Below are 12,360 nucleotides of genomic sequence, written 5' to 3'. Positions count from 1 at the left end.
AGTAAATGGCAAAGCACATCACTCGCGGCTGACCTTAGGAAGCTGCCCACAAAAGATCTAGCAATCTTAGTGACAGGACTTTTTTTATAATTTCCTGGCAGTTTACATTAGGCGCCAATGCAAGGGAATATAATCAACGTGCAGCAGTCATATTAGCACGTTGGTAAACACAGAAGCACTCACACATAGCAAACCATGAATATAACACACACACACACACTATTCTACTCCAGACAGTGAAGTGATTGGATTCAAATACAAGCCAAAACAATGAACGAAGTTGTGATTTTTTTTAAAATGTGGAGTTTATTATGGAACCACTTAACATTCCAGTCATATAAAATTAGCTTTTCAGGGTCAGTGAGACTGTTCAATAATTATCATAAAATCCCTACAGGTGGCATTCAGCCCATTGAGCCTGCACTGACAACAATCCCATCCAGGCCCTATCCCCGTAATCCTATGTAATTAACCTGCTTGTCACCCTTAGACTAAGAGGCAATTTAGCATGGGCAATCAACCTAACCTGCACATCTTTGGACTGTGGGAGGAAACCACAGTACCCGGAGAAAACCCATGCACACACAGGGAGAATGTGCAGGCTCCATACAAACAGTGACCCAATGCTGGAATTGAACTTGGGTCCCTGGCGCAGTGAGGCAACAGCACTAACCACAATATCACCATGCTGCTTGCGACAGTGGCACACCATTAAAACCCATTTGCTCCTCATTCAGGAAGGTGCAATCTTCAAGAGCTTTTACAGCAAGACTAACGGCGTTAAAGTGGAAACTCTCATTTCAGAAGGTTCCCATCGAATATAATCTGAAGTGGGAAAGTGGGAACAGCATGTCCTCTGGACAAATGTAGAATCACCACAAGCAATTTCCAAATTTCCATGTTATGTACATTTGTGCAGACTCCAGAAATGATCAGTTTCAGTGGAGTAATAAGGAGAAAAAAAAAGTTTATTTATTTGTCATAAGTAAGGCTTACATTAACATTGCAATGAAGTTACTGTGAAAAGTCCCTAGTCATCACACTCTGGCGCCTGTTTGGGTACACTGAGGGAGAATTTAGCGAGGCCAATGCACCTAATCAGCACCTGGAGGAAACCCACGTATTATATATTAAATGGAAAAAGGACCTATGAAATTGTCCCAAATCTACTCAAATATTACTTCATGGAATCTCAAATGAAAAACCTAGAATAATGAATGCAAAGTGTCTCCACAAAGTGGGTCAAGACCAAGTAATTGCACATGCAGGACAACAATGTTGCTGCAATATGCTGCATCATGAAGTGGTCAGTTAACTTGAAGGACTGTTTTCCTGCAAAGATAACATTATTGTTCTCCTTGGAGGAAGTGTCCAAGTTACAACAGACTGTTGCTACAAAGAAGTTTCTAATTATAGCTAGTCACGGGCAAAGGCATGAAAACAACTTGCCAACCCAGCCACTGGGAAATTGCAATGGCGGGCCCAGGATTAAACTATATTACTCTGAAAATTCTACACAAAATATAAAACATTGACTTCAGCAACAGTTAGTTTCCAGATTATATCAACTATGTTACGAAAATACGGTGAGGAGGGAAGGTCAAAAGTTAATCATATTTTAAATGCTTTTATTCTCTCTCTACAAAGACAATTAGAACAACATTGCACTCCTGTAGCATCATCACATCCTCAGGACATTTCACAGCATTACAATAACTAAGCTACAAACAAAACAACCAATTTGCTCACAGGAACATCCCACAAATAAGTTAACCAACAACACCAAAACCAGGTTAAGGAAGGAACATTGGATAAAAGCAAATTACTGCACACACTGGCACCTGAAACCAAAACAGCAAACACTGGAAAATCTCAGCAGGTCTGGCAGCATCTGTAAGGAGAGAAAACAGTTGATGTTTCAAGTTCAGATGGATGCGAATCCTTGCAGATGCTACCAGACAGATTTTCCAGCATCTTCTCTTTTGGTAAGGAATGAACATAGAGTTGAATCCAACTCTCAGTTCTTTAAACATGGGATCTTTCACATACATTCAGACAGACAAAAACCTTGACATATCTACCTGAAAGATGACTTGAGTGATAATACAGCATTCAACTGTCAGCCTTGGATTTTGTTCTCAAGTGACTTGAACACACAACCTACAGATGGGAGCGCTACCAATTGAATTAAGTTGAACTCTACAAGGTTTTGCATTTATTGTATTATTCCGCAGTGCTAACTGCTTACTGGATTTCTATAACTTCGATTCATCACTCCATACCTGAGGACTGGGTTCTACTGTAGTCTGCAATATTGCTGGCTGGGAAGGAGTAGTCTTCTGTCCAGCTGGCACTTTGGTGTCTGAACTAGGTGGTGTCTAAAAAAAGGCCAAGCATTAAATTGCAAATTTTGAATTAAGCAGCTACAAACATTCCCCACTTGCATGCACCAAGAATCAAACACACAAACTTATAAAACTTGCTTTTATACAATTCCTTATTATAGCTCCATATAATGAATTACTTTTAAAGCAATTACTGTTTATAATGAAATACAGTAGGCAATCTTTAATTGGCAACCCTTTACAAGCAGCTTCTGAGGCAATAACCAACGAATAAGTATTTTTATTGCTGTTAGCTAAGGGAGGAATGTTGGCTGAGGCAGCAAGCTAACATTGTTGCTGCCATGGTATGGAATGTCTAGCTGGATGAAAGGAGGAGACAGAGCCTTTACCTAATATCTCATTCAAGGTAGCATAGTATTGAAATAGGTTTGAATTCTGAATGCATTGCTGCATAAATCTGCAAACTAAATGTCAATTTCATTGCTAATTTCATTCCTGTTCATTTATTCTTAAAGAATGAGTTTATCTTTTTCTTAATTCAGATACCAGAAATGTTGGCAAATGAAAGATTTAATGCGAGGAAAGAACTAAAGGAGATCAATGTTAGTAGAGAAATGGTGCTGGGAAAATTGATGGTGGATAAATCCCGAGGGCCTGATAATCTACATCCTAGAGTACTTAAGGAAGTGGCTCCAGAAATTGTGGATGCAGTGGTGGTCATCTTCCAGGATTCTATAGACTCTGGAACAGTCCCTGCAGATTGGAGGGTAGCAAATGTCACTCCAATATTCACAAAGGGAAGTAGAGAGAAAACAGGGAATTACAGATCAGTAAGCCTAATATTGGTATTGGGGGTAATTCTCAAATCCATTATCAAGGACTTGATAGCGAAGCATTTAGAAAGCAGTGGCAGAATCAGTCAGAGTCAGCATACATTTACGAAGGGGAAAATCATGCTTGACAATCCTTTGAAGATGTAACTAGTAGAATTAACAAGGAGGAGCCAGTTGATGTGATGCATTTGGACTTTGAGAAAGCATTTAACAAAGTCCTGCATTAAAGATTACCGTGCAAGATTAAAGCACATGGGATTAGGGGAAGTGTACGAAAATGGATAGAAAACTGGTTGGCAGAGAGGAAACAGAGTAGGAACTAATGGGTGCTTTTCAAATTGGCAGGCAGAAACTAGTGGGGTGCCATAGGGTTTGGTGATGGGACCCCAGCTATTCATAATATATATTAGTGATTTAGATGAGGGAACAAAATGTAACATCTCAAAGTTTGCAGATGATACCAAATTGGGTGGGAGGGTGAACTGTGACAAGATGCAGAGATCCTTCAGCATGATCTGGACAGGTTGGATGGGTGGACAAATCAATGGCAGTTGTAGTATAATTTGGATAAATGTGAGGTTATTCACTTTGGAAGCCAAAACAAGGCAGCAGATTACTACCTGAATGGCTGCAAATTGGGAAAGGGGAGTGTGCAGCAGGACCTGGTGTTCTTGTGCACCAGTCACCGAAGGCAAGCAGGCAGTAAAGGCAGCAAATGGTATGTTGGCCCTCACTGAGAGGTTTCGAGTACAGGAGCAGGGATGTGTTGTTGCAATTATACAGGGCCTTGGTGAGGTCACATCTAGTCTATTGTGTGCAGTTTTGGTCTCCTTTTCTGAGGAAGGATGTTCTTGCTCTCCAGGGAGTGCAGCAAAGGTTTACCAGGCTGATTCTGGGGATGGCAGGATTGAGGTTGAGGAGAGATTGACTAGGTTAGGATTGTTTTCTGGGGTTCAGACAAATGAGAGGGGAACCTTATAAAATTCTAACAGCACTAGACAGGGTAAGTGCAGGGAGGATGTGCCTGATGGTGGGGGAGTCCAGAATCAGGGGTCACAGTCTGAGGATTTGGGGTCAACCATTTAGGACAGAGGTGGGGAGACTTTTCTTCACCCAAAGAGTGGTGAACCTGTGGAATTCATTATCACAAGAAGCAGTTGACGGTAAAACATTGAATGTATTCAAGAGGCAGCTGGATATAGCACTTGGGGCAAATGGGATCAAAGGTTATGGGTAGAAAGTAGGATTAGGCTATTGAATTGGACGATCAGCTATGATTGTAATGAATGGCAGAGCATTTTTGATGGGCAAAATGGCCTCCTCCTGCTCCTATATTTCTAAAGAACAAGCTGAAAGTGTTTTGGTTGTATTACTGGATCCATGATTTTTAGGTTGGTTTCAGAACAATTTTCTAACATTGTTTAATTTGGGTCAGAAATATAGCCTCATAACATTGAAGTTATCCACATATTCTTGGAATTATAGCATGCACTCAACAAAAGAAGCTCTTTTGAAGTTGTGTCGCATGGCAATTCTTCTAATTTTAAGTTTACAGTGTACCGAGTTCACCACTCTCAAACCAGAGGGATGACAAAATGCCTCAGTATCCTGAGTTAGGAAAGGAAAACGAATACATTCATTCCTGATCCTGATCCAGATACTTCCCATAGGCATTACTGGATACTAGGCAGTGACTGTGTCAGACTTAGTTGTGCTTGCTCCCCCACCTTCACGGTTATGCCTACTTAGGTGAGGTCAATGGGCGCTCATCTGTAAGCTAAGCTTGGTTCCCAGCTAATTTACAAAATCCACTTCAGCTATTTCAAAGGTATATTTTGCAACATTTCCATTATAGTATTAGACCAAACTAGACATTTAAAATGAAACTGCCCAAATCTCAGTCAAAAACAGTTGGGTGGCACGGTGGCAGTGGTTAGCACTACTGCCTCAGTGTCAGGGACTTGGGTTCAATTCCAGCCTTGGGTGACCGTGCAGACTCTGCACGGACATTCTCCCTATGTCTGTGTGGGTTTCTTCCGGGTGCCCCGGTTTCCTACCACAGTTCAAAAGATGTACAGGTTAGGTTGATTGGCCTTGCTAAATTATCCCTTTGGTGTCAGGGAAACTAGTAGGTTACTGCATGGGTTTATGGGGTTAAGGCCCCAGGTGGGATTGTTGTCCGTGCAGGCTTGATGGGCCGAATGGCCTCCTTCTGCACTGTAGGGATTCTATGATTACACAGTAACCTGTATCTTACCAACAAAATGCACAAAGTTGAATCAAAAATTTTGACATGTTAATAATTTGAACACAAAACCTTTTTATTAAAAAAAAAGGAACTTTCGGTGGATTAAGCAACCTATGCAATTTACACAACTTTGGAACAAGTACTTCCGGCTCCAATTGCCTGCTGTGTCGTGTTCAATGTCACCTCAGTTACTCATCACCCAACCACCTTGATGATGAAATGCCGTAACTTTTCTGAGTCTCTTTTGTCTACCCTGCTAAGATTGAAATCTCAATAGCATGCAGCAAAAAAAACTTACGCAGAAAACACAATCACTTTCTTCCCCAGGTTTCTGTCCACATACATCTTTGCACTACAGCCATATTAGAAATAAGGAGCACACTAAAGCACAAAAATCACAACATACAAATCAAACTTACCAATCTGGAGTTCTCAGTGAATGGGTTAAAGTCATCAATACCTTGCTGGTTGGCATTAGTCAGCTGAGTTACTGATGGATCCTGAGAAAAACAAACAATTGTGGCTGTGAGTACCAGTATTTTGCTGTATTAAAATAAGGTTCAATCTTCCACCTCCCTTGTGAGGAAGTGCAAATGAAGCTGGATTGATTAATGGGTAACTAACTTAATTCAGAGCAGGATAAGTGCCTTTGCTAAATTGTGTTCACAAGTGTTGTGATATGTTACGCACGCACTCAAAAAGGGGAGCTCTATTTAAAGTCAGATAGTGGGATATATTAACTTTGCTCCATTTCTCAGTCTGTTCCTCTGATTCCAATTTAGAGCACAGTAAGAAGTCTCACACCATCAGGTTAAAGTCCAACAGGTTTATTTGGTAGCACAAGCTTTCAGAGTGTCACTCCTTCCTCAGGTGGGTCACTCACTTCTTCAGGACTGACACTCCGAAAGCTTGTGCTGCCAAATAAACCTATTGGACTTTAACCTGGTGTTGTGAGACTTCTTAGTCCAGTCCAACGCCAGCATCTCCACATCTATTTAGAGCACAGAGGGAGCAGATATGAGAATAAAGTGCATCCACTCCAATCCCCCCACCTGTGCAGTACCAACTCACTGATATACTGATCCTTTCCTGCTGGGGCTCTTCCAGAACTTGACCCAAGGAGGCATTTTTCGTGCCAGCCTAGATAGAGATAGCAACAAATTGTTGAGGGCAGAGGGCACAATAGCGATCCAGATTTTCAGAAGGTTATTGGGGGAGTAGATGGAAATGTAGAATTTGAAATAGAGGCTGTTGTAAGGACATTTAATAGGATCTCCTGAAGACACAACACACTATTATAACAAGTATTTCATTTTTTTTTAGCCAAAATTCATGTAAATACAATTTCAGCAAACAACACTGGATAACTATCGTGAGGAGCTTGATTAAACTAATTCAATTTTAGCTCTGTCCATTTGCACTCAGATTGCCAAACTCAATCACAAGACAAATGTCTTATTCTTCTTCAACATCAGCATGCTGGTTGAACAAAGATCTTTCAGTATTCAACTGTGTATCACAAACACCAGCAGTAATTATACCCTCATTGACAAGCTGTTTGAGTCTCACAAAATGCATTAACAGCTGGCACATACAGCACTGTTGGAATGATTAAAAATAACACTAATGTTAAATTGGATCATTACTGTAAATACCAGGGAGGGAATTTTACTTTCTAACCCAAGATCAAATTAGCTCGTGATTTCAATTAATATTCTAAATAAGATTACTAATTCGATCACTGCACATTGTAAATTGAGAGAGATGGATACTCTGAGATCTTGCTGTCTTCATGCATCAGTTGCTGAAAGTAAGTGCGCAGGTAGAGCAGGCAGCAAAGAAGGCCTTCATAACAAGAGGATTTAAGTAGAGTGATAGGCATGTTTTGCTGCAATTGTTTAGGGTGTTGGTGAGGCTACACCTGGATATTGTGTGCAATCTTGATGTCCTTATTCGAGGTAGGGTAATCTTGCTATAGAGGGAGTACAGTGAAGGTTTACCAGGCTGATGATCATATGAGGAGAGACAAAGTCAGTAAGGATTGTATTCACTTGAGTCTAGAAGAGTGAGAGGGGATCTCATAGAAACTTATAAAATTCTAACAGGATTAGACTGGCTACTTTTAGAAAGAATGTTCCCAAATGGAGAAGGAGTCCAGAACTTGGGGTCATAATTTGAGAATAAAGGGTAAACCTTTTAGAATGGAAGCAAGGAGAAATTTCTTCACCCAGAAAGTGGTGAATGTGTGGAATTCACTACTACAGAAAGTAGTTGAGGATAAAATGTGAGATTTCAAGAAGAAATTACATTTAGTTCAAGGGATATGGGAAGTGGGGAGGAGGTGAGGGGGAGGCGAGATTAGGGTATTGAATTTGACGATCAGCCGTGATCAAAATGAATGGCAGAGCAGGCTCAAAAGGGCCAAATGGTATCCTCCAGCTTCTAGCTTCTAAGCTTTTATGCACTCAGTATCTGCAGTTTTAAACTTCAACATACATCTGGTGAAAAGATGTATAAGCAGGCGATCAACAGTTCAGATGAAAAAGCAGAGAACGATAGCCAGACCATATTATCTTGTAATACAAAACTAAACGATTGCAAATTGCTGATCACCCCTCTACAACCTTCCTTACTATTGGTTAGTAACTGCTTCTAACAGAACATGCTTCTGATTATTAAAGTTAGATGCATTGGAAAGTTTAACAGGTTTAGTGCAGTTCGGAGATAAGTAAATCCCAATATTCTGAATTAATTCTCTTAGCTGTTAATTGAGATCCTTCAATTTCATCTTCTCCACAACCTCTGACTAGGGCTTCAAAAAGGTAAAGCAATCGACTATGCACAAAAGAAATTAAGAAGTGAATCCCAGAAACACAGATTGAAAAGGCTGCTTGCATTATCTTGGGGTATTCATCCAGAAAGACCAGTCAACCCAACACAGCATCCATTTATATACTTTTAAATTTAATTCCTTTCCCTCTTATTCATCTCCAATTTGTGCTTGCAAATTGATCATTGTTTGTGTGAACTCCCTGAAAAGTGACCTAAATTCATCTTTCACATTCATGTTTTGGCTATCTTTAAATGCTTAGATGTACCTTTACCCGTTCCATTCACTACTTAGAATCACAGAATCCCTACAGCACAGAGAAAGGCCATTCAGCCCATTGAGTCTGCACTGACTGCAATCCCACCCAGGCCCTATTCCTGTAACCCTACATATTTACCCTGCTAATCCCCTTGACACTAGGGTCAATTTAGCATGGTCAATCAACTTAACCTGCATAGCTTTGGGCTATGGGAGGAAACTGGAGCACCCGGAGGAAATCTACACAGACACAGAAAGAATGTGCAAACTCCAAACAGACAGTGACACAAGCCAGGAATTGAACCAGGGCCTCTGGCACTGCAAGGCATCAGTGCTAATGTGCCACCCATGGTCACCCCTCAGTTGCCTCTGAGGCTGAAAGACCAGGCTCCTGCCGTCTTTTTCACACTCAATTCTTCATTATTTGGGATAAATGCCTCATGGTTTGAATACCTTTTCAGCTTATCGATTGGAATTGGACACAGTAATCAAGGTATAGTTTTACCACAGCATGATATAAAGCATTGTTTGTGAAATATAGTTAGGCATCCAATTTGCTTTACTGACTGTGCTGTGCTACAGTTCAGAGTCTCTTCCCCTTATATTATGGTACTTTGATTGCTTCAGGGACCCAGGTTCAATTCCAGCCTTGGGCGACTGTCTGTGTGGAGTTTGAATATTCTCCCTGTGTCTGTGTCAGTTTCCTTCATGTGCTCTGGTTTCCTCCCACAGCCCAAAAAACGTGCAGGTTAGGTGGATTAGCCATGCCAAATTGCCCCAAAGATGTGTAGGTTAAAGTTTACTTATTAGTATTGCAAGTAGGCTTATATTAACACTGCAGTGAAGGCACTGCAAAATCCCCTAGTTGCCATACTCTGGCACCTGTTTGGGTACACTGAGGGAGAATTTAGCAAGGTCAATGCACCTAACCAGCATGTCTTTCAGACTGTGGGACGATTCCAGAGCATTTGGCGAGAACATGCAGCCTCCACATAGACAGTGGCCCAAACCAGAAATCAAACTTGGGTCCCTGGCATTGAGGCAGCAGTGCTAACCACTGTGCCACCCTAGATGGAGTCCTGGTAAATAAGCAGAATTACAGGGATAGGGCCAGGGTCTTTGTAAAATACTCTGTCAGAGAGTCAATGCAGACTGGAGAGATCGAATGGCCTCTTTTGCACTGTAGCAAATTCTATAATTATTGGTTCTGAAATTCCTTTCTGAATGCTTAAATGGATCAAATTTTTAAAATGGACTTCAATTAATTTTTAAAACTTTTGCAGCAGTGTCAAGCTGAAGCAACAAGGCCACAAAGACATTAGGTTCAATCAGAGCCTATCCTGAGACAAAGAAATGGCCTCGGTATAACGAAAAGTCACATCAATCCAGAATGAGGAGAGGGGAAAAAAATGCAACCAAGATTCTATGAGCACACCCACAGAAAACATGCACATCAATGCTAGATGAGCACACGATCAGGTTCAACTGTAGTGTCCTCACACAGCCTTTACGTTTAAATAATCTGAAATTCAAATCATGTCTCAAATGAAACCCTCCAGCTGAAAATAATCAGGTAGTGACTTTTGAGGGACGATGACACAGTGGTTAACATTGCTCCAGGGACCTAGGTTCAATTCCAGGCTCATGTTACTGTCTGCGTAGAGTTTGCACATTCTCCTGTGTCTGCGTGGGCTTCCCCCGGGTGCTCCGGTTTCCTCCCACAGTCCAAAGATGTGTGGGTTGGGTTGATTGGCCATGCTAAATTGCCCCTTAGTGTTCCAGGATGTGTAGGTTAGAGGCATTAATGGGGTAAATATGCAGGGTTATGGGAATAGGGCCTGGGATTACTGGTTGGTGCAGACTCAATAGACCGAATGGCCTCCTTCTGCATTGTAGGGATTCAACAATTCTATGAACTACGTGGGAGCAAGAAAAATTAAGGATACATTCTCTCGCAACATAAAAACTTTCAATACCGCAGAAAGATTAAGTGAACTACTCCAATCCCTAACAGTGCAACGGTACTTCCCTTGTGTACAACGGAACACTCACATGCCCGCCACTGTACTTTGTAGATAGAAGTAACTGTTAGCTTTTGGCAGCCTGGAAGGAAGGTTTGTGAACTGCTTTACTATGAAGTGAACAACTTAAAAAAATTGTTAAAATTACTTAAAATCAAAGTGCAATATTAGCAAGAGATGTGGCAGTCAGGTTTTGTTCACCACCATCTCAGCACTGTGTGGAATCTTAATTAAAGTTCAAAGCAGGATCAAAACTATTGCATTTTTGTGATGATCCACCAATCAGAAATGATGCATAAATTTATCTCCAAATTATGTTCCATGCTTGGTGTTTTTTTTTTAAAAATGGTGGTGTAGGCATTGGTGAGTAATACTGATCCATAAGACCATTTGACCATTCAATCATGGCTGATGTGATTCTTATCCCCATTCTCCTGCCTTCTCCCTGTAACCCTTATCCCCTTATTGATCATGAACCTATCTACCTCTGTCTTTAAGAGGCTCGATGACCTGGCCTCCATAGCCTTCTGCAGCAAGGACTTCTGCAGATTCACCACTCTCTGGCTGAAGAAATTCCTCTTCATGTTAGTTTTAAAGGATCATCCTTCACTCGTGGAAACATCCTCTGCACGTGCACTCTGAGTCTCTCAGCATTCTGCAAGTTTTAATTCGATCCTTCCTCATCCTTCTAAACTCCAAGTAAAGAGCCAGACTCCTCAAATGACAAACCCTTCATTCCTGGGATCATTCTGTGAACTAACTTTGGACTTCCTCCAAGGCCAGCACATCCTTCCAACTATCCAAATGATAGTTTAAAGAAAAATGCAGTAAAGTACCAGTTGTGAATTGACAAATCCTTCAGGTTGTTTGATGTTTTTTGCCTGCTGGACTAAACAACTTGTGCTTCCTTTGCAACTCCATTTCCCAGCAATCTTTTGACAAATCCTTTTGGTCCAGAGAAGGTTGACAAGCATGATCCCAGGAATGAAGAACTTGTCATATAAGAAGCAATTGAAGAGTCTGGCTTTATACTCAATGGTTCGATGGTGTTTAGATGGATGGGGAGGGGGGGGATGTAATTGAAACTTACAGAATACTAAGAGGCCCATTTAATATTATCTTTTTACAATTTCATTGAAAAAGTTATTTTCAAATGTAAATATGTTGAGGATCCTATTGCAATATTTTGGCCCTACACTTTGGGATACTTGGCTGAAACATCCAAAGACAAGTCACACTCAAAGCAGCATTTTCATGTACAGAAAATTAGAGTCATAGAGGTTTACAGCATGGAAACAGGCCCTTTGGCCCAAGTTGTCCATACCACCCAATTGCCCACATTTGGCCCATATCCCTCTGGCCCATCTTAACCATGTAACTGTATAAATACTTATTAAAAGGACAAAATTATACCCGTCCCTACTACAACCTCTGGCACCTTGTTCCAGATACTCACCGCCCTCTGAAAAAAATTGGCCCTCTGGACTATTTTGTATCTCTCCCCTCTCACGTTAAACCTATGCCCTCTAGTTTTAGACTCCCCTACTTCTGAGAAAAGATGTTGTCTATTTACTTATCAAGTTAAGTTATAAAACAGAAGTAAGATGCTGGCAAATTAAATATACAGAAAAATAACAATAAGAGCCAGCAGAATCCCCTTTTCAGAGGGGGTTTGAGAACTACTTTCAACAAAAAGTTAATTATTGGTCCATTAAAAAAAACTTCAAAAAAATCATAAAATCATAGAACCCTACAGTGCAAAAAGAGGCCCTTTCGCCCATCGAGTCCGCACCGAATACAATCCCACCCAGGCCATACCCCGATA

The 12,360-nt window shown here is 40.9% G+C and overlaps 1 protein-coding gene across 1 annotated transcript in view; it reads right to left on the bottom strand.

Annotated features, from left to right (window-relative positions):
* scamp2 (secretory carrier membrane protein 2) overlaps nt 1-12,360 on the bottom strand; it is a 40,472-nt gene that overhangs the window by 19,450 nt on the left and 8,662 nt on the right. Inside the window, exons 2-3 of the mRNA XM_080216306.1 lie at nt 5,846-5,926; nt 2,283-2,378 (exon numbers count right to left, since the gene is read on the bottom strand). Coding sequence (XP_080072432.1) covers nt 2,283-2,378; nt 5,846-5,926 — 177 coding nt within the window. The remainder of the gene's footprint in view (nt 1-2,282; nt 2,379-5,845; nt 5,927-12,360) is intronic.

This window comes from Carcharhinus amblyrhynchos, chromosome 32, assembly GCF_965287045.1.
Source record: "Carcharhinus amblyrhynchos chromosome 32, sCarAmb.v2.hapA, whole genome shotgun sequence".
Classification (NCBI taxonomy): domain Eukaryota; kingdom Metazoa; phylum Chordata; class Chondrichthyes; order Carcharhiniformes; family Carcharhinidae; genus Carcharhinus; species Carcharhinus amblyrhynchos.
The sequence above is the reverse complement of the archived record's forward strand: the minus strand, read 5'-3'. Positions and strand labels throughout refer to the sequence as shown.